The following is a 23,458-nucleotide window of genomic DNA, read 5'->3' as shown; positions in this document are numbered from 1 at the left end:
TCTAGACCCAACATTGGCTACAACAGACCGTCTAAGGAGTCTAGACCCAACATTGGTTACAACAGACGGCCTGAGGAGTCAAGACCCAAAATTTGGCTACAACGGACGGCCTGAGGAGTCTAGACCCAACATTGGCTACAACAGACAGTCTAAGGAGTCTAGACCCAACATTGGTTACAACAGACAGAGTGAGGAGTCTAGACCCAACATTGTTTACAACAGACAGTCTAAGGAGTCGAGACCCAACATTGGTTACAACAGACGGCCTTTGTAGTCTGGACCCAACATTTGTTACAACAGACAGCGTGAGGAGTCTAGACCCAACATTGGTTACAACAGACGGCCTGAGGAGTCAAGACCCAACATTGGCTACAACAGACGGCCTGAGGAGTCTAGACCCAACATTGGCTACAACAGACGGCCTGGATAGTCTAGACCCAACATTGGCTACAACAGACGGCCTGAGGAGTCTAGACCCAACATTGGCTACAACGGACGGCCTGGATAGTCTAGACCCAACATTGGTTACAGCAGACAGTGTGAGGAGTCGGGACCCAACATTGGTTACAACAGGCAGCGTGAGGAGTCTAGCCCAACATTGGTTACAACAGACAGCGTGAGGAGTCCAGCTCCAACATGAAACATTCCTCTCACGTTGAGAGATGTTACACATATTTTAGCACCGCCACACACCTTCTCCTGTTTGAGACTTCAGTATTAACATCCTCTTCATCCCAAATACCACCCAGTACCCTGTATAGGGCGCTACTGTCGACCAGGGCCCATAGGGTGTGAATGTTAGTGCACTGTATAGGGAATAGGGTACCATTTGGCATGCGTTTACATTGGGTCTCATAGTAAGGATGTGATGTGGTGAGATCCCATATAATTTTGTCATGTTTATCAGACCTTTACCTCTCTGAGGGAGCAGGCTGGGTTAACTGGTCTGATCCTCTATGGATGGTGCTTAACACTACTGTGTGTGTGTGTGTGTGTGTGTGTGTGTGTGTGTGTGTGTGTGTGTGTGTGTGTGTGTGTGTGTGTGTGTGTGTGTGTGTGTGTGTGTGCGTGTGCGTGTGTGTGTGTGTGTGTGCGCAGATACAGTCCAGTCAGCCTTCCTAACCACCACACTGGTCTCTGTCAGCCTCAGTGCCGGCTGGCTGGCTGACCGGCTGGCTGGCTGACTGGCTGGCTGGCTGGCTGACTGGCTGGCTGGCAGAAAATACCAGGCAGGTTTGCATCTCCTATATTTGTCACATTCCCAGGTGCGTTAGGTGCAATGATTAGTGTCGGTGGTGTAGCTATCCATCGATCGCACACAGCGATACCGTTGGAAAAGGCTTCCTGAGTTCTGAACGATTGGTGGAACAGGAGGAGTGACCTGTGTTGCATTAGGATGCCTTGGGTTACATCATGTGGAACAGGGCGCTAATACCTCAGACTTAGAGGACACGTTCCTCATCTCCCGTGATCCGCAGGGGAAACCTGCCAGGGTTTCAGAGCTGTAGTACTGAAATACACCCATTTTCAACTCATTTTTGTAGAAGTCGTTTCGACACGGTGGTGAGATGAGATGGGGCGGGGGGGGGGGTAATCAATGTCTCTCAGTCTAAGACTGAAATACTTTTTCATCTCCTAACTTTTGAAAGTCAGAGTTTTAAGAGGATGTCTTCTCGTTCCAGACGGGCTATGAACGTGTTTGGTTGTGTTTTGATTCTCCTAGTGATATAATTCTGGTCTGGCTATTCCCTGCTATCGATGGCCGTTTTATTCTCGTACCACCACCACAGTGATATTATTCTGGTCTGGCTGTTCTCTGCTTCTTCACTCGATGGGCGTTCTGGTTTCTGGTTTCTGATCCTCATCCAGCTCCCTGGCATTTGGTTGGAGGCAGAACTACAGAATAACTGAACTAAACAACAGAACTACAGAACAACTGAACATCTGAAATGAACAACTAAACAACAGAACAACAGAACATCTGAAGTGAACAACTGAACAACAGAACTGAACAATAGAACACATGAACAACAGAACTGAACAACTGAACAACAGAAAACAGAACTGAACAATAGAACACATGAACAACTGAACAACTGAACAACAGAAAACAGAACTGAACAATAGAACACATGAACAACAGAACTGAACAACTGAACAACAGAAAACAGAACTGAACAATAGAACACATGAACAACAGAACTGAACAACTGAACAACAGAAAACAGAACTGAACAATAGAACACATGAACAACAGAACTGAACAACTGAACAACAGAAAACAGAACTGAACAATAGAACACATGAACAACAGAACTGAACAACTGAACAACAGAAAACAGAACTGAACAATAGAACACATGAACAACAGAACTGAACAACTGAACAACAGCAAACAGAACTGAACAATAGAACACATGAACAACAGAACTGAACAACTGAACAACAGAAAACAGAACTGAACAATAGAACACATGAACAACAGAACTGAACAACTGAACAACAGAAAACAGAACTGAACAATAGAACACATGAACAACAGAACTGAACAACTGAACAACAGAAAACAGAACTGAACAATAGAAAGCATGAACAACAGAACCGAACAACTGAACTGAATAACAGAACAACATGACAACAGAACAACAATACATACAACAGAACAACAGAACTGAATAACAGAACAACAGAACTGAATAACAGAACATCAGAACTGAATAACAGAACATCAGAACTGAATAACAGAACAACAGAACTGAATAACAGAACAACAGAACTGAATAACAGAACAACAGAACTGAATAACAGAACAACAGAACTGAATAACAGAACAACAGAACTGAATAACAGAACGACTGAACTGAAGAACAGAACAACAGAAGAACTGAAGAACAGAACAACAGAAGAACTGAAGAACTGAAGAACAGAAGAACAGAACTGAATAACAGAACAGAAGAACAGAACAACAGAACAACAGAAGAACTGAACTGAAGAACTGAAGAACAGAAGAACAGAACAACAGAAGAACTGAAGAACTGAAGAACAGAAGAACAGAACTGAATGACAGAACTGAATAACAGAACTGAAGAACAGAACAACAGAACAACACAACTGAATAACAGAAGAACAGAAGAACAGAACAACAGAACAACAGAAGAACTGAACTGAAGAACTGAAGAACTGAAGAACAGAACAACAGAACTGAATAACAGAACTGAAGAACAGAACAACAGAACAACACAACTGAACATCCATGCAGGGTTGTATATTTTCTGCAGGGCATTGTAATCTCCACAAGCCTCTGGGAGGAGGCCGTGTGACATTGGCTGTGTGGTTCCTAATAGTGTGATGAATGTGGCTGGACCAAAGCTGAAAGGTAGATGTGGTCTATTATATACTGGCTGTGTAGTAACCAGTCGATGGACCCAGTCTAGCAGAGGGGTGTGTGTGTGTGTGTGTGTGTGTGTGTGTGTGTGTGAAAGCACTTTCCTGCGTGTGTTGGCATGTAGGGGGTTCTATCTAAATCCCCCAGAAATCCATGCGTTCATTTCTCTCACGCTGGCTACATTCAATAGTGGGTTCACGGGGGGTGGGGGGGGGGGGGGGGGGGGGGGGGGGGGGGTTGTAGATGCTTCAATAGTTGACTGAGCCCCTGGTGTTCACAGCACCGACCCAGGAGACTTTTAGCTTTCAGGTGCTGTGCGAGTCCAGAGCAACGGGGTCAGAACACATCAGAAAGCAGGACTAGTGGAGGAATTACAGCTTTAAACTCGCTATTTAAAGGTTAGCGTTGATGGCCCTTTTAGGTAAAACATTATCCAATATTGAATACATGTCGAGAAAAAAACAACACTGTCGTCTACAAATATATGAAAGGAAACAGAACCGGCAATGTTCAGTTGTTTTCTGTTAAACGTTTTGCAGAGACTTCAGCAGTGTATTGTCAAATGTATGACAAGCAAGCTTTATCCGAAATGAAATGGCTCCTCTTGTACAGTATTCAGATTGCATATAGAACAAGCAGAAAGGGAAGGGTTATTTTGCATCGAATCAAACAACTCACTGTTCATCGATACTTTAGTGTTGAATTATATCACGTCGAAGTTTAGAAGAAGATTTACCTCTGGCTCAGTAAACAACAACAACAACAACAACTACAACAACAACCACAACAACAAAAGCAACAGCAACAGGAACAGGAACAAAAGCAATAGCAACGGCCAACAGCCAACGGCCAACAGCCAACAGCCAAGACCCAACAGCAACAACAACAACAACAGCAACAGGAACAGGAACAGGAACAAAAGCAATAGCAACAGCCAAGACCCAACAGCAACAACAGCAACAACAGCAACAACAGCAACAACAAAAACAACAGCAAGTACAACAACAACAACAACAACAGCAACAGCAAACAGCAAACAGCCAAAGGCCAACAGCCAACAGCTAACAGCAACAACAGTAACAGCAACAAGGCCATTTCATAGGTACAGTACATATCTACAGAACAAATGAGTGGTAGTCACTAGTTACAGTACATATGTACTGAACAAATGAGTGGTAGTCAAAAGATAAGCAAACAATTAAGACATCTAATGGTTGAATACAATGAGGTACGTGTGTGTGTGTGTGTGTGTGTGTGTGTGTGTGTGTGTGTGTGTGTGTGTGTGTGTGTGTGTGTGTGTGCCCATTACCTGTTTGTGAGCATGGTCATAAGAGTTAATGTGGTTGTCAAACTCCTGATGCTTGTAGTACTGCTTGTCACACAGGTCACAGTAGAAGTTGGCCTTCAGGTCCTCCAAGGCCTTGGCCATGGTCGTCGTCCTCTCCTTCTCCGCGTAGTCCTGAAACAATAAGGACAACACCACCTCTGTCAGGGAGGGAATCAAACTATCTCAACTCAGAGTCAATGAGGGAATCAAACTTTATATCAACTCAGTGTCAATAAGGGAATCAAACTCTTTATCAACTCAGTGTCAATGAGGGAATCAAACTCTGTATCAACTCAGTGTCAAGGAGGGAATCAAACTTTATATCAACTCAGTGTCAAGGAGGGAATCAAACTCTTTATCAACTCAGTGTCAATGAGGGAATCAAACTCTGTATCAACTCAGTGTCAAGGAGGGAATCAAACTCTTTATCAACTCAGTGTCAAGGAGGGAATCAAACTCTGTATCAACTCAGTGTCAATAAGGGAATCAAACTCTTTATCAACTCAGTGTCAATGAGGGAATCAAACTCTGTATCAACTCAGTGTCAAGGAGGGAATCAAACTTTATATCAACTCAGTGTCAAGGAGGGAATCAAACTCTATATCAACTCAGTGTCAAGGAGGGAATCAAACTCTATATCTCCTCAGTGTCAGGGATGGGATCTAACTCTATATCACCTCAGTGTCAGGGATGGGATCTGATTCTATGTCTCTTCGGTGTCAAGGATGGGATATAACTCTATATCACCTCAGTGTCAAGGATGGGATCTAATTCTATATCTCCTCAGTGTCAGGGATGGGATCTAATTCTATATCACCTCAGTGTCAGGGATGGGATCTAAGTCTATATCAACTCAGCGGAACAGGTTGAAGTGATGCCAATACAAGTAAATAGTAAGCAGTTGAATGTAATGACTTGGGACCCATTGGGAAGGTCTTAAAACTCTCTGATATTTTAGGGGTGGAGAGGAATGGACAACATCTCAGAGACAATCTGCATCCAAAAGCATTCCATATTAAATTCAGACCCAGTGGCCTTCAGTGTTCTACCCCTTACAGGCTGACCACACCGCTTGTGACGCGTGCGAGAGCGTTGCAAAATAAATGTAGAAATCTATGTTATTCAATTATTGCACAAACACTGTTCGCACACGCCAACGAGCGTCTGCGTTGCCAAGGGCAATAAATCAGTTCTATTTCTGACGCAGATCGCGCTGCAAGTCCTGCCTCTCCCATCTCCTCATTGGTTTATAGAAGCAGGTACCCACGTGCCATCTCCTCATTGGTTATACCCACGTGGGTGACTGAAAGACGAACGAGGTCAGTGGCGGTAATGCACCTAAGTTATGAAAGTTGCCAATCGCAATATAAAGTCAAGAGAAGAAAAGGCCTGGAAGGAGGAGAGATGACTAGAAACGATTCGGTTGACCGTTTTATGTGTGGATTAATTGTCGGAGTAGAGGACCTTGTGCATTTCAGGTAAAATAACAACTCAATGTTTATATCCCAGGACAAATTAGCTACCAACAGCAAGCTAGCTAAATAGGACAAATTAGCTAGCAAGTGCAAGCTAACTAGCTAAATTGCCATAAATGTTTAATGCTTTTCAACCTGTCCACAAATTCATATAATTGGTTCAGAGTTTGTTTGGATATTTTAAGCTGCGTGTTGTGATCGCGTTTGGTGTCGGGGGACAAAATAAACGTGTGCACGATGGCGCACGTGCGCAGCCGGTTTGGGTTCTGTGTTGGGGAAGTAGGTTGAAGTGTGCTGAGGAAAAAATGGGATTTGTACAGTGTAAATTTCCAAAAAATATAGCTCATACACTCTGTTTTCCGTTAGGATACCTCATACACACTGTTTCCCTGTAGCATACCTCGTATACACTGTTTCCCTGTAGCATACCTCATATACACTGTTTCCCTGTAGCATACCTCATAAAGACTGTTTCCCTGTAGCATACCTCATATACACTGTTTCCCTGTAGCATACCTCATATAGACTGTTTCCCTGTAGCATACCTCATATACACTGTTTCCCTGTAGCATACCTCATATACACTGTTTCCCTGTAGCATACCTCATATACACTGTTTCCCTGTAGCATACCTCATATAATCGGTTTCCCTGTAGCATACCTCATATAATCTGTTTCCCTGTTGCATACCTCATACATTCGCTTTCCCTGTAGCATACCTCATATACACTGTTTCCCTGTAGCATACCTCATACACACTGTTTCCCTGTAGCATACCTCATATAGACTGTTTCCCTGTAGCATACCTCATATACTCTGTTTCCCTGTAGCATACCTCATATAGACTGTTTCCCTGTAGGATACCTCATATAGACTGTTTCCCTGTAGAATACCTCATATAGACTGTTTCCCTGTAGCATACCTCATATAGACTGTTTCCCTGTAGCATACCTCATATAGACTGTTTCCCTGTAGCATACCTCATATACACTGTTTCCCTGTAGCATACCTCATAAACACTGTTTCCCTGTAGCATACCTCATATACACTGTTTCCTCTAGGATACCTCATATACACTGTTTCCCTGTAGCATACCTCATAAACACTGTTTCCCTGTAGCATACCTCATATACACTGTTTCCCTGTAACATACCTCATACATTCTGTTTCCCTGTAGCATACCTCATATAGACTGTTTCCCTGTAGCATACCTCATACACACTGTTTCCATGTAGCATACCTCATATAGACTGTTTCCCTGTAGCATACCTCATATAGACTGTTTCCCTGTAGCATACCTCATATACACTGTTTCCCTGTAGCATACCTCATACACACTGTTTCCCTGTAGCATACCTCATATAGACTGTTTCCCTGTAGCATACCTCATGTACACTGTTTCCCTGTAGCATACCTCATATACACTGTTTCCCTGTAGCATACCTCATAAACACTGTTTCCCTGTAGCATACATCATACATTGTTTCCCTGTAGCATACCTCATATACACTGTTTCCCTGTAGCATACCTCATACACACTGTTTCCCTGTAGCATACCTCATATAGACTGTTTCCCTGTAGCATACCTCATATAGACTGTTTCCCTGTAGCATACCTCATATACACTGTTTCCCTGTAGCATACCTCATACATTGTTTCCCTGTAGCATACCTCATATACACTGTTTCCCTGTAGCATACCTCATATAGATTGTTTCCATGTAGCATACCTCATATACACTGTTTCCCTGTAGCATACCTCATATACACTGTTTCCCTGTAGCATACCTCATACATTGTTTCCCTGTAGCATACCTCATATACACTGTTTCCCTGTAGCATACCTCATACACACTGTTTCCCTGTAGCATACCTCATATAGACTGTTTCCCTGTAGCATACCTCATATACTCTGTTTCCCTGTAGCATACCTCATATACACTGTTTCCCTGTAGCATACCTCATACATTGTTTCCCTGTAGTATAGACACTGTTGACAACACTGTACATGCTCGTTTACATGGCGTATCCCCCCCCCCCCAGCAGTCTTGTAATGCATGCAGACAACATGTCTGTGATTGGTGTGGTCTAGGTGAGACAACATGTCTGTGATTGGTGTGGTCTAGGTGAGACAACACGTCTGTGATTGGTGTGGTCTGAGACAGCATGTCTGTGATTGGTGTGGTCTGAGACATCATGTCTGTGATTGGTGTGGTCTGAGACAACATGTCTGTGATTGGTGTGGTCTGAGACAGCATGTCTGTGATTGGTGTGGTCTGAGACAACATGTCTGTGATTGGTGTTGGCTGAGACAACATGTCTGTGATTAGTGTGGTCTGAGACAACATGTCTGTGATTGGTGTGGTCTGAGACAACATGTCTGTGATTGGTGTGGTCTGAGACAACATGTCTGTGATTGGTGTGGTCTCAGACAACATGTCTGGGATTGGTGTGGTCTGAGACAACATGTCTGTGATTGGTGTGGTCTGAGACAACATGTCTGTGATTGGTTTGGTCTGAGACAACATGTCTGTGATTGGTGTGGTCTGAGACAACATGTCTGTGATTGGTGTGGTCTGAGACAACATGTCTGTGATTGGTGTGGTCTGAAACAACATGTCTGTGATTGGTGTGGTCTGAGACAACATGTCTGTGATTGGTGTGGTATGAGACAACATGTCTGTGATTGGTGTGTTCTAGGTAAGACAACATGTCTGTGATTGGTGTGTTCTAGGTAAGACAACATGTCTGTGATTGGTGTGTTCTAGGTAAGACAACATGTCTGTGATTGGTGTGGTCTGAGACAACATGTCTGTGATTGGTGTGTTCTAGGTGAGACAATATTATTCTACTACGCTATACCAGATGCTTAATTCAGACAGAAACAGATGACATAATGATGCATGTTATTTACCCACAGATTTAATAACAGACACATTATTCACGTCCTCTTGATTTATTTGCATAATTTGTAGCGAGGGATGTTTGTGGTCCTTCAATACAATGCTCCTTGAAAACCCCTGAATTCATATAGATCCTCATTTTCTCGTTTTATTATTCCGTATTAAATATTGATTTACAGCTAAATGGGGGGATGGGGGGGGGGGGGGGTGAGACTACTTTCACTAGGGTACAGATCATATTTCAAATCTAATTTATTTCACTCTCAGGATATATGGAAAGTCGTCCATTGAAAGCTCTGTTGGATAGAGATATGTATTAAACCTCCTATCCCCAAAAGGGGTCCTGTTCAAACATCCCCGTGGCAACAGAAGAAGAAAGTAACACCATTCATGATTTTAATCTATTTACACTAGATCTCATTCTTAGTGCCGATGTGAAAAATCACCATCAAAAAAAAAATGAAGCCTTTTTTGCATTAGATCCTCCTCAAAGGATAAAATCTCACCTCGGCGAAATAGAAAATAAACTAAAAACCTGAACACCCAGTGGACAATAGGGCTTCTCATGATTTTATTTCCTGAAATGTAATTCAATGGTGCGTTTTCACACAGGGATACGATTCAACATCGAACAGCTGAACCAGTTTAACCTCGAGCTGAACTTTCGTTGGATAGCCATGGGTCTTGTGTCCAAACTGGCTCCCTGTTCCCTGTGCACACTGCGCTTACTTGTAACAAGAGCCCTACTACGGGTTACTGTATTTGGGACACACGCCTTGTGTTCAGATTCAAACCCTCTGCTTTTAAACTATCACTTCTCATCCTGCCTATGTTGTCCAGTTGGCTCATATCTGAACTGAAGAGGCTTCGTGGTTCTATAACCCCTCCTCAATCAGTTCGGGGGGAGCCAAAGTGCCTCAAATTGCTGTGCGATAATATTGTCATTAACGGGGAGAGAACCCACTCAGGCTATTGTGTGGGGTTAGTTCTGACATGGACCTTACCACTTTACGCTGATATCACAGCCCATTACAGACCCAGAGAGATGTAATGGGGTGTGTGTGTGTGTGTGTCTGTGTGTGTGTCTCTGTGTGTGTGTCTCTCTGTGTGTGTGTGAGCGCACCAAGCATCCAAAAGAGCCGGTAAGCTGTGAAAATGCCCTGCATGCACTAGGTATTATATCAGACCACCAAACAAGTGATCCTGATTGACACGGCTCACGCAGAGATAAACTGTTAAACTATTACCAGGCTATTGCTCCTAATGGATAGGTGGTGTAAATGTGGGAAATGAACTAGCATTGCATCAAAGGCATTCAATAACAAGTAACCTGAATACATTGGATTCTTCGGTTAGGTTACAAGTACCAGCCTATAACAATAACGTGTTACCTGGATACATACTGAGTGTACAAAACATTAAGAACACCTGCTCTTTCCATGACATAGACTGACCAGGTGAATCCAGGTGAAAGAACACCTGATCTTTCCATGACATAGACTGACCAGGTGAATCCAGGTGAAAGCTATGATCCCTTATTGTTAAATCCACTTAAATCAGTGTAGATGAAAGGGGAGGAGACGGTTTAAAGATCCTTCTTTAACCCGTCTCCTCCCCTTTCACCTAGTTAAATGAAGGTAGAGACACCTGAGACATGGATTGTGTATGTGTGCCATTCAGAGGGTGAACGGGAAAGACAGAAAATGTCATTTTTATTTATTTGACCTTCATTTAACTAGGCAAGTCAGTTAAGAACAAATTCTTATTTTCAATGACGGCCTAGGAACAGTGGGTGTGGGCGACAGATTTGTACCTTGTCAGCTCGGGGATTTGAACTTGCAACCTTCCGGTTACTAGTCCAACGCTCTAACCACTAGTCGTGCTACCCTGCCGCCCCTGCCTTTAAATGAGGTGTGGAAGTAGGCACATTGATTTTGTCAAGAAGTCCCACCCTGTATCAATAACAAGGAACCTGGATATATATATTATGGATTATTTGGTTAGGTTACGGGTACCGGTCTGCATCAATAACATGGAACCTGGATATATATATTATGGATTATTTGGTTAGGTTACGGGTACCGGTCTGCATCAATAACATGTAACATGGATATTTTTGTATTATTGTGTTGTTATGTTAACGAGTACCGGCCGCAAAACCCATTGTGGCTGATGGAGGAGCCCACGCGCCAGGCACCCTAGAGGCCCGATGATCCGAGCCTAAGGCAGAATCTGAGGCAAATCCCGGCTAGGAAGGAGTCAGGAAAGGGGACGATAGCGCTGGAAACTCCGAAACCAGGAGGGGGCGAAGCTGTTTGACATCTGGATTTGTGTCGTTACTTTCCAATGCCAAAGAAGCCCCCACTCGCCACAGGCCGCTTCCCTCCTCTAAGGTTGGGTGAAGTGCTTCCACGGTTGGGCAGCAGAAAGGGTGACAGCATGATCCACTAAATGCGTCAGAAGTGATGGTCCTACTCCATTTTCCAGGGCAGAAACTTCTTTGGGGAAAGGTCACCGGAGGTCACCGGAAGGCATTCGCCATTCAGTCAATCAGAGTTGACATGGCGGTGATATTCTCAACACATCGGAACGGCATCCGGCATCCTGTGAAGTAGAGAAGGAGAAGACAGGCGGTGTGCAATTCCTCAGGAGATTGTGCAAGTTAGTAATCTGTTTGTTAATAAGAGTAGCCACTTCTTTCCCTACGGTCCTCTGACAGCAAACATGTGTTGCATCAGAAGTCCGGTTGGTCCACATTGGTTGGTCCACACTGGTTGGTCCACACTGGTTGGTCCACACCGGTTGGTCCACACCGGTTGGTCCACATTGGTTGGTCCACACTGGTTGGTCCACATTGGTTGGTCCACACTGGTTGGTCCACACCGGTTGGTCCACACTGGTTGGTCCACACTGGTTGGTCCACACCGGTTGGTCCACACCGGTTGGTCCACATTGGTTGGTCCACACTGGTTGGTCCACATTGGTTGGTCCACACTGGTTGGTCCACACCGGTTGGTCCACACTGGTTGGTCCACATTGGTTGATCCACATTGGTTGGTCCACACTGGTTGGTCCACACTGGTTAGTCCACACCGGTTGGTCCACACCGGTTGGTCCACACCGGTTGGTCCACATTGGTTGGTCCACATTGGTTGGTCCACACTGGTTGGTCCACACTGGATGGTCCACACCGGTTGGTCCACACCGGTTGGTCCACACCGGTTGATCCACACCGGTTGGTCCACACCGGTTGATCCACACCAGTTGGTCCACATTGGTTGATCCACATTGGTTGGTCCACACTGGTTGGTCCACACTGGTTGGTCCACATTGGTTGGTCCACACTGGTTGGTCCACACTGGTTGGTCCACACCGGTTGGTCCACATTGGTTGGTCCACATTGGTTGGTCCACACCGGTTGGTCCACACTGGTTGGTCCACATTGGTTGGTCCACACTGGTTGGTCCACACTGGTTGGTCCACACCGGTTGGTCCACATTGGTTGGTCCACATTGGTTGGTCCACACCGGTTGGTCCACACTGGTTGGTCCACGCCGGTTGGTCCACACTGGTTGGTCCACATTGGTTGGTCCACACTGGTTGGTCCACACCGGTTGGTCCACACTGGTTGGTCCACATTGTCCTGGAAGAGACCGTTGTAAATACAGCTCCTGCACAAAATGCTACATTTTCCCTCTGAACGGGAGAAGCCTCCAATGAGAAGAAAACATTGCGACAGTATCCATTTCAGAGATAATGATTTACATAGCAACAGAATCCATGTCAGAGATAATGATTTACACAGCAACAGAATCCATGTCGGAGATAATGATTTACAAAGCAACAGAATCCATATCAGAGATAACAATTTACAGGCAGAGCAACAGAATCCATGACAGAAATAATGATTTACAGGCAAAGTAACAGAATCAAAGTCAGAGATAATGATTTACAAAGTAACAGAATCCATGTCAGAGATAATGATTTACAGGCAAAGTAACATAATCCAAGTCAGAAATAACGATTTACATGCAGAGAAACTGTAAAACAAATCAATAAAATGAAACAAATAGACTCTAGCCAGTTATACTAAACGTTCTGCAACAAACATTTGACTTTCAACTATTTGTGCATTCGTGAACAACATACCTGAGTTTATAACAGCATTTTCTGAATACAATTCCATTCATTCCGTTCTAGACATTACTATAATCCCGTCCTCCCCAGTTAAGGTACCACAAGCCTCCTGTGGTTGGGCGCGTTCAGACAATAATCAGAGCATTGTCTTCTTCAAATTTGTTTGCCTAGTTTGTAAATTGCTTCAAAGGGCGATGGTACCAACTTCAGATGAGTCGCATGGGGCTCGTGGGGGTCGTAGAGCAAAATAGAGAACACCATCGTGTTTGTGAGAGTCCCTTCTTTCCAGAGTCATATTAGTTATTAGATCAAACCGTTCCAGCGGATAGGTATGGATTGAGGAGTTTGGTGGCACCTTAATTGTAGAAGATGGGCTTCTCCTAAAGGCTGGAGCGGAATTAGTGGAATGGTATCAAACACATGGTTTACCTGATTGAGATGCAGCCCATGCAAAATAACAGATAGTTTAGTAGTTTAACGTAGTAGTTTAAACGGACATATTTAGATGGTTCTGTTTTGTATTATGTTAATTAGTTTGATGCACGGTTTTGACAATAGACTCTCAAAGTTTAATGGTATTTTTATTTATTTAACTAGGTAAGTCAGTTAAGAACAAATTCTTATTTACAATGACTGCCTACCGAGGAGCAGTGGGTTAAACTGCCTTGTTCAGGGGCAGAATGACATATTACCTTCTCAGCTTGGGGGATTCGATCCAGCAACCCTTTTGGTTACTGGCCCAACGCTCTGACCACTAGGCTTCCTGCCGCCCCAACGCTCTAACCACTAGGCTTCCTGCCGCCCTAAATATACAGTACACCAGTTGTCAAATAAAAAGCATGTGACGAATAACATTTGTTTGGATTTGATATGGGGATTGAAGTGTTATATCAGTTTTATATTAACAAATCTAGTGGGAAACATGCCCTTCCCTGATATGAAGTTGATTCAAGAGTTCAAAAAGGCAAAGTCATCAGTAAATCTTTAATGAGGATTTATTAACCTCAATCTACTGTATCTTTCTAACGTGTGGGGAGTGGAGGGGAGAACAGAGTTTAGGCAATTAAACAACAACAACAAAAATGGTGGCTGAGAAAGTAGAGTGAAGATGTGAAGTAATTTACACTGCAGATATATCTAATCACCGTCGGGGAATAAATGATAGATCTAATCACTGTTGGGGAATAAATTATAGATCTAATCACCGTCTGGGAATAAATGATAGATCTAATCACCGTCTGGGAATAAATGATAGATCTAATCACCGTCTGGGAATAAATGATAGATCTAATCACTGTCTAGGAATAAATGATAGATCTAATCACTGTCTAGGAATAAATGATATATCTAATCACCGTCAGGGAATAAATGATAGATCTAATCACCGTCTGGGAATAAATGATAGATCTAATCACTGTCTAGGAATAAATGATAGATCTAATCACTGTCTAGGAATAAATGATAGATCTAATCACTGTCTAGGAATAAATGATATATCTAATCACCGTCAGGGAATAAATGATAGATCTAATCACCGTCTGGGAATAAATGATAGATCTAATCACTGTCTAGGAATAAATGATAGATCTAATCACTGTCTAGGAATAAATGATAGATCTAATCACCGTCTGGGAATAAATGATAGATCTAATCACCGTCAGGGAATAAATGATAGATCTAATCACCGTCAGGGAATAAATGATAGATCTAATCACCGTCAGGGAATAAATTATAGATCTAATCACCGTCGGGGAATAAATGATAGATCTAATCACCGTCAGGGAATAAATGATAGATCTAATCACCGTCAGGGAATAAATGATAGATCTAATCACCGTCAGGGAATAAATGATAGATCTAATCACTGTCAGGGAATAAATGATAGATCTAATCACTGTCTAGGAATAAATGATAGATCTAATCACTGTCTAGGAATAAATGATAGATCTAATCACTGTCAGGGAATAAATGATAGATCTAATCACTGTCTAGGAATAAATGATAGATCTAATCACCGTCAGGGAATAAATGATAGATCTAATCACTGTCAGGGGAATAAATGATAGATCTAATCACTGTCAGGGGAATAAATGATAGATCTAATCACCGTCGGGGAATAAATGATAGATCTAATCACTGTCAGGGGGAATAAATGATAGATCTAATCACTGTCAGGGGGAATAAATGATAGATCTAATCACCATGGGGGAATAAATGATAGATCTAATCACTGTCTAGGAATAAATGATAGATCTAATCACTGTCTAGGAATAAATGATAGATCTAATCACCGTCGAGGAATAAATTATAGATCTAATCACTGTCAGGGAATAAATGGTAGATCTAATCACTGTTGGGGAATAAATGATAGATCTAATCACTGTCTAGGAATAAATGATAGATCTAATCACTGTCTAGGAATAAATGATAGATCTAATCACTGTCTAGGAATAAATGATAGATCTAATCACTGTCTAGGAATAAATGATAGATCTAATCACCGTCGAGGAATAAATTATAGATCTAATCACTGTCTGGGAATAAATGATAGATCTAATCACTGTCTGGGGGAATAAATGATATATCTAGTCACTGTCTAGGAATAAATGATAGATCTAATCACCGTCTAGGAATAAATGATAGATCTAATCACTGTCTAGGAATAAATGATAGATCTAATCACCGTCTAGGAATAAATGATAGATCTAATCACTGTCTAGGAATAAATGATAGATCTAATCACCATGGGGGAATAAATGATAGATCTAATCACTGTCTAGGAATAAATGATAGATCTAATCACCGTCTAGGAATAAATGATAGATCTAATCACTGTCAGGGAATAAATGATAGATCTAATCACTGTCAGGGAATAAATGATAGATCTAATCACCGTCGAGGAATAAATTATAGATCTAATCACTGTCTGGGAATAAATGATAGATCTAATCACCATGGGGGAATAAATGATAGTTCTAATCACTGTCTAGGAATAAATGATAGATCTAATCACTGTCTAGGAATAAATGATAGATCTAATCACTGTCAGGGAATAAATGATAGATCTAATCACCGTCAGGGAATAAATGATAGATCTAATCACTGTCTAGGAATAAATGATAGATCTAATCACTGTCAGGGAATAAATGATAGATCTAATCACTGTCAGGGAATAAATGATAGATCTAATCACTGTCTAGGAATAAATGATAGATCTAATCACTGTCTAGGAATAAATGATAGATCTAATCACCGTCAGGGGGAATAAATGATAGATCTAATCACTGTCTAGGAATAAATGATAGATCTAATCACTGTCTAGGAATAAATGATAGATCTAATCACTGTCAGGGAATAAATGATAGATCTAATCACTGTCAGGGAATAAATGATAGATCTAATCACTGTCAGGGAATAAATGATAGATCTAATCACTGTCTAGGTATAAATGATAGATCTAATCACTGGCTAGGAATAAATGATAGATCTAATCACTGTCTAGGAATAAATGATAGATCTAATCACTGTCTAGGAATAAATGATAGATCTAATCACTGTCAGGGGGAATAAATGATAGATCTAATCACTGTCAGGGAATAAATGATAGATCTAATCACCATGGGGGAATAAATGATAGATCTAATCACTGTCTGGGAATAAATGATAGATCTAATCACCATGGGGGAATAAATGATAGATCTAATCACTGTCAGGGAATAAATGATAGATCTAATCACTGTCAGGGAATAAATGATAGATCTAATCACTGTCAGGGAATAAATGATAGATCTAATCACTGTCAGGGGGAATAAATGATAGATCTAATCACTGTCAGGGAATAAATGATAGATCTAATCACCATAGGGGAATAAATGATAGATCTAATCACTGTCTGGGAATAAATGATAGATCTAATCACCATGGGGGAATAAATGATAGATCTAATCACTGTCAGGGAATAAATGATAGATCTAATCACCATGGGGGAATAAATTATAGATCTAATCACTGTCAGGGAATAAATGATAGATCTAATCACTGTCAGGGAATAAATGATAGATCTAATCACTGTCAGGGAATAAATGATAGATCTAATCACTGTTGGGGGGAATAAATTATAGATCTAATCACTGTCAGGGAATAAATGATAGATCTAATCACTGTCAGGGAATAAATGATAGATCTAATCACTGTCAGGGAATAAATGATAGATCTAATCACCATGGGGGAATAAATGATAGATCTAATCACTGTCAGGGAATAAATGATAGATCTAATCACCATGGGGGAATAAATGATAGATCTAATCACTGTCAGGGAATAAATGATAGATCTAATCACTGTCTGGGGGAATAAATGATAGATCTAATCACTGTCAGGGGAATAAATGATAGATCTAATCACTGTCAGGGAATAAATGATAGATCTAATCACCGTCTAGGAATAAATGATAGATCTAATCACTGTCGGGGGAATAAATGATAGATCTAATCACCATGGGGGAATAAATGATAGATCTAATCACTGTCTAGGAATAAATGATAGATCTAATCACTGTCTAGGAATAAATGATAGATCTAATCACTGTCTAGGAATAAATGATAGATCTAATCACTGTCTAGGAATAAATGATAGATCTAATCACCATGGGGGAATAAATGATAGATCTAATCACCATGGGGGAATAAATGATAGATCTAATCACCATGGGGGAATAAATGATAGATCTAATCACTGTCAGGGGAATAAATGATAGATCTAATCACTGTCAGGGAATAAATGATAGATCTAATCACTGTTGGGGAATAAATGATAGATCTAATCACTGTCAGGGAATAAATGATAGATCTAATCACCATGGGGGAATAAATGATAGATCTAATCACCATGGGGGAATAAATGATAGATCTAATCACCATGGGGGAATAAATGATAGATCTAATCACCATGGGGGAATAAATGATAGATCTAATCACTGTCAGGGAATAAATGATAGATCTAATCACTGTCAGGGGGAATAAATGATAGATCTAATCACTGTCTGGGAATAAATGATAGATCTAATCACTGTCAGGGAATAAATGATAGATCTAATCACCATGGGGGAATAAATGATAGATCTAATCACTGTCAGGGAATAAATGATAGATCTAATCACTGTTGGGGAATAAATTAGAGATCTAGCTAGTTACGCCGCACTGGTCTGGCAGTGGTAGCCTCAGAAAAGGTCCCCCTTCCCTCCCCCAGGAACTAAACTGCAGAACACAGAGGGTTTGGACTCAAATGGTACCTCTGTAGCAGGAAAGAAGAACACAGCTTCATAGCAGCCGCCTGTCAGCCACTCTAAAGGGTTTTCAGTCTGCCTCAATAGCAGGAAAAGAGAACATTCCATACCATTGTTGTCTGATATGTGCAGGGAAGAGAACATTCCATACCATTGTTGTCTGATATGTGCAGGGAAGAGAACATTCCATACCATTGTTGTCTGATATGTGCAGGAAAAGAGAACATTCCATACCATTGTTGTCTGATATGTGCAGGGAAGAGAACATTCCATACCATTGTTGTCTGATATGTGCAGGGAAGAGAACATTCCATACCATTGTTGTCTGATATGTGAAGGAAAAGAGAACATTCCATACCATTGTTGTCTGATATGTGCAGGGAAGAGAACATTCCATACCATTGTTGTCTGATATGTGCAGGGAAGAGAACAGTAACAGGAAGCTATAAAGAACATACAGCGTTCATCTGTCAGGGTTTTCACACTTTGTCTGTAGAAAGATCAGACGTCTGGTAGTGTGACAGCTTTATCTGTCAGTTTAGATATGGAGGTTCGTGTGATGGGTTTGTCCCTGCTCTCTCCGCACAGCGCTAGGCTAACACAGCATGATTTTCCCTCTGCAGAGGCTAACGCTAACCCACACGGCATGATTTTTCCTCTGCAGAGGCTAACGCTAACCCACACGGCATGATTTTTACCTCTGCAGAGGCTAACGCTAACCCACACGGCATGATTTTTCCCTCTGCAGAGGCTAATGCTAACCCACACGGCATGATTTTTCCCTCTGCAGAGGCTAACGCTAACCCACACGGCATGATTTTTCCCTCTGCAAAGGCTAATGCTAACCCACACAGCATGATTTTTCCCTCTGCAAAGGCTAACGCTAACCCACACAGCATGATTTTCCCCTCTGCAAAGGCTAATGCCAACCCACACGGCATGATTTTTCCCTCTGCAGAGGCTAACGCTAACCCACAGGACACTGCACAGCTCCAGACCCTTTCTCCCTCCCTCTGAGAGAAGTGTATTATTATTAATCAAGGTAATTGTATTATTCCCCTGAGCTCAGAGCACAGAGAGGCCCCAGACATGGACTAATATGGAACATAATCTCACGCTGTTTAACCCTGTCTCATTGACTAAAGCTGACGCCGTGTGAAAATGAATATATTTAGCTACCGTTTTGAAACATTTGCCTCTTTTGTTTAATTTTGTTTGAGTTATTTCCAATCAGGCATTACATTAGAACATCAAAAGACGGAGTATTTATAAACCAGAGGATTATGGGGTGTCGTAAAACAAATCCCAACAGAGCTGCCACACAGGGGCTGCATCCTTGCAGACTAGAACTGTATAAATAGCAGCACACTTACTGTCGGAAGAAGAATAGAGTACACAAGAACAACTCTGCTGCAATGTGACACGAAGTATGAAATTAGATATTAGTACCTCCATGTGGTGTAGCCAACCGGGAGTGAGATAACGCTATGGTCTTGCCTACATAGGCCATCGCGCTTGTTTGACCATCACACTTGTTTTCACTGATATTGATGGGTGACCTCTACTCAAGGTCGAGGAACCAGAGGATCACAAGGGGTTTGGAAAAGGGTGGGAGTGTAAAAGACAACGCAACCCTGTGTTAAGGTGTATCACAACACACTGACGGAATAGATACGTTTTCGAAAGTCAATCTCTGTTTTGATTGATGTTTTTCCACAGAAAAGGTGGAGGGGGGGTGGGGGTTGGGGGGGGGTGGAATTCAAATAAACATTTAGCCTAACAAGCCAGAGGTTGATAACCAGGAGTCATAATATTATAATATTATAATTTTGTATTATGAAAATGAATCAAGATCTGGAGAGTTCATATTTATTCATTCGTGAATAAATCTAGAACCCCCTTAAAATGACATATTGCCAAAGGAAAATAGAAATATAATTTATTTCTAAACTATTATACTTTCAGAGATGCTTGCATAATTTAGCAGGAAATAGATAACTGAAATTATTAGCTTTGCAAATTGTATTCAGAAAATGCTGTTATAAACTCAGGTATGTTGTTCAACCATTTGGTAGAAGTGCCAAAGGGAGTCGGATAACTACATTTTGAAACTCCAAACAAGTAGCTAGCTACCTGCTGTTTGACTTTGCATGAGTGAGTTGTCATCGCTAATACATATAGACAGCATGTAGACATGGGAGATGTAGAAATCTAGAAGAAAGTTCCACCAAGTTCCAAGTGTCAGTGTTTTCATTACCTATGAAACAGTCTGGGACTTGAAACAGTCTGTGACTTAAAACAGTCTGGGACTTGAAACAGTCTGAGACTTGAAACAGTCAGTGACCTGAAACAGTCTGTGACATGAAACAGTCTGGGACTTGAAACAGTCTGTGACATGAAACAATCTGGGACTTGAAACAGTCTGGGACTTGAAACAGTCTGGGACTTGAAACAGTCGGTGACATAAAACAGTCTGGGACTTGAAACAGTCTGTGACATGAAACAATCTGGGACTTGAAACAGTCTGGGACTTGAAACAGTCTGGGACTGGAAACAGTCTGGCACTTGAAACAGTCTGGGACTTGAAACAGTCTGGGACTTGAAACAGTCTGGGACTGGAAACAGTCTGGGACTTGAAACAGTCTGGGACTTGAAACAGTCTCTGACATGAAACAATCTGGGACTTGAAACAGTCTGGGACTTGAAACAGTCTGGGACTGGAAACAGTCTGGGACTTGAAACAGTCTGGGACTTGAAACAGTCTGGGACTTGAAACAGTCTGTGACATGAAACAATCTGGGACTGGAAACAGTCAGTGACTTGAAACATTCAGGGACTTGAAACAGTTTGGGACTTGAAACAGTCTGGGACTTGAAAGAGTCTGGGACTGGAAACAGTCTGGGATTTGAAACAGTTTGGGACTTGAAACAGTCTGTGACATGAAACAATCTGGGACTTGAAACAGTCTGGGACTTGACACATTCAGGGACTTGACACATTCAGGGACTTGAAACAGTTTGGGACTTGAAACAGTTTGGGACTTGAAACAGTCTGGGACTTGAAACAGTTTGGGACTTGAAACAGTCTGGGACTTGAAACATTCAGGGACTGGAAACAGTCAGTGACTTGAAACATTCAGGGACTTGAAACAGTTTGGGACTTGAAACAGTCTGGGACTTGAAACAGTCAGGGACTTGAAACAGTTTGGGACTTGAAACAGTCAGGGACTTGAAACAGTTTGGGACTTGAAACAGTCAGGGACTAGGTCTAGGAGACTTCTACTGATCTAAAGGTCTAGGAGACTACTACTGATCTAGAGATCTGGGAGACTACTACTGATCTAGAGGTCTAGGAGACTACTAATGATCTAGAGGTCTAGGAGACTACTACTGATCTAGAGATCTAGGAGACTACTACTGATCTAGAGGTCTAGGAGACTACTACTGATCTAGAGGCCTGGGAGAATACTACTGATCTAGAGGTCTGGGAGACTACTACTGATCTAGAGGTCTGGGAGACTACTACTGATCTAGAGGTCTGGGAGACTACTACTGATCTAGAGGTCTGGGAGACTACTACTGATCTAGAGATCTAGGAGACTACTACTGATCTAGAGGTCTAGGAGACTACTACTGATCTAGAGGTCTAGGAGACTACTACTGATCTAGAGGTCTAGGAGACTTATACTGATCTAGATAAATCAAGATGTTTATCATCATAAGTTACCTTTCCTTTTGGATTGCAGTGTCCGATTTTGTGCAAAAGAGAGTTAGATATTTTAACCATGCGCTCAATTTCATCCATCCATTCATCCATACGTTGTAACGCGATTCAAATGTAAAGGTCATTCCCAATTGAGTTACTGATTGAATCAAATCCAAACATTTGAGAAACAACCAATACAGACATTTGAGAAACAACCAATACAGACATTTGAGAAACAACCAATACAGATGTTTGAGAAACAACCAATACAGATGTTTGAGAAACAACAATACAGATGTTTGAGAAACAACCAATACAGACGATTGAGAAACAACCAAGACAGACGATTGAGAATCAACCAATACAGACATTTGAGAAACAACCAATACAGATGTTTGAGAAACAACCAATACAGATGTTTGAGAAACAACCAATACAGACGATTGAGAAACAACCAATACAGACGATTGAGAATCAACCAATACAGACATTTGAGAAACAACCAATACAGATGTTTGAGAAACAACCAATACAGATGTTTGAGAAACAACCAATACAGACGATTGATAAACAACCAACTCAGACTTTAGAGAAGTTACAGTATATTGTTTCATTGAACAGCAATACCCTGTGTGTGTCTGCTGCAGGTAGAACATTTTATTACTGAGTCGACAAGCTTCTGAACAAATGCATTAGGTGTTGTTTCGGTGTTGCACATTGGACCACATCTATAGAGTGACAAGCTGGCTGATACTGACTTAATGATGACATACAAAGCCTGGAAGAGGAATGGAGCAGCTCGATGCTGAGTTCAACATTTTTTGGGGTTGTTTAAATAAATGAATGGATACGTCGGAGATGTTGCCTCTAAATTGCTGAGATACAGAGAATCCATCTACACTTATTGACTGGGCACTAGTTGTTCCAACTAGAGGGCAAGAGATAATTTGAAGCATTTGTCACCTCCTCCTCCTCCACACTTCTGACAATCACTGTTAAGTCCTCATTGGAAAAACAAACGTTACTTGATTGAATGTATTAGGGCGTATTTTCCGGTCTCCTGCCTGTTTACACATATCCCCTAGGAAAACTATAGGCCTATGAGCGTTAAGAAGTCTGATATAATCTGTGAGTAAAATACATTTAAAAAATAATTTAAAAAACTATCTTATTAATGCTTCATTATATACAGTGGGGCAAAAAAGTATTTAGTCAGCCACCAATTGTGCAAGTTCTCCCACTT

General features: G+C 41.7%; 1 protein-coding gene across 1 annotated transcript in view; it reads right to left on the bottom strand.

Annotated features, from left to right (window-relative positions):
- LOC139386271 (zinc finger protein 804A-like) overlaps nt 1–23,458 on the bottom strand; it is a 157,489-nt gene that overhangs the window by 9,895 nt on the left and 124,136 nt on the right. The window contains exon 2 of the mRNA XM_071131770.1: nt 4,695–4,844. Coding sequence (XP_070987871.1) covers nt 4,695–4,844 — 150 coding nt within the window. The remainder of the gene's footprint in view (nt 1–4,694; nt 4,845–23,458) is intronic.

The sequence above is a fragment of the Oncorhynchus clarkii genome, chromosome 3, assembly GCF_045791955.1.
Source record: "Oncorhynchus clarkii lewisi isolate Uvic-CL-2024 chromosome 3, UVic_Ocla_1.0, whole genome shotgun sequence".
NCBI lineage: Eukaryota > Metazoa > Chordata > Actinopteri > Salmoniformes > Salmonidae > Oncorhynchus > Oncorhynchus clarkii.
This window is presented reverse-complemented; position numbering and strand designations above follow the sequence as displayed.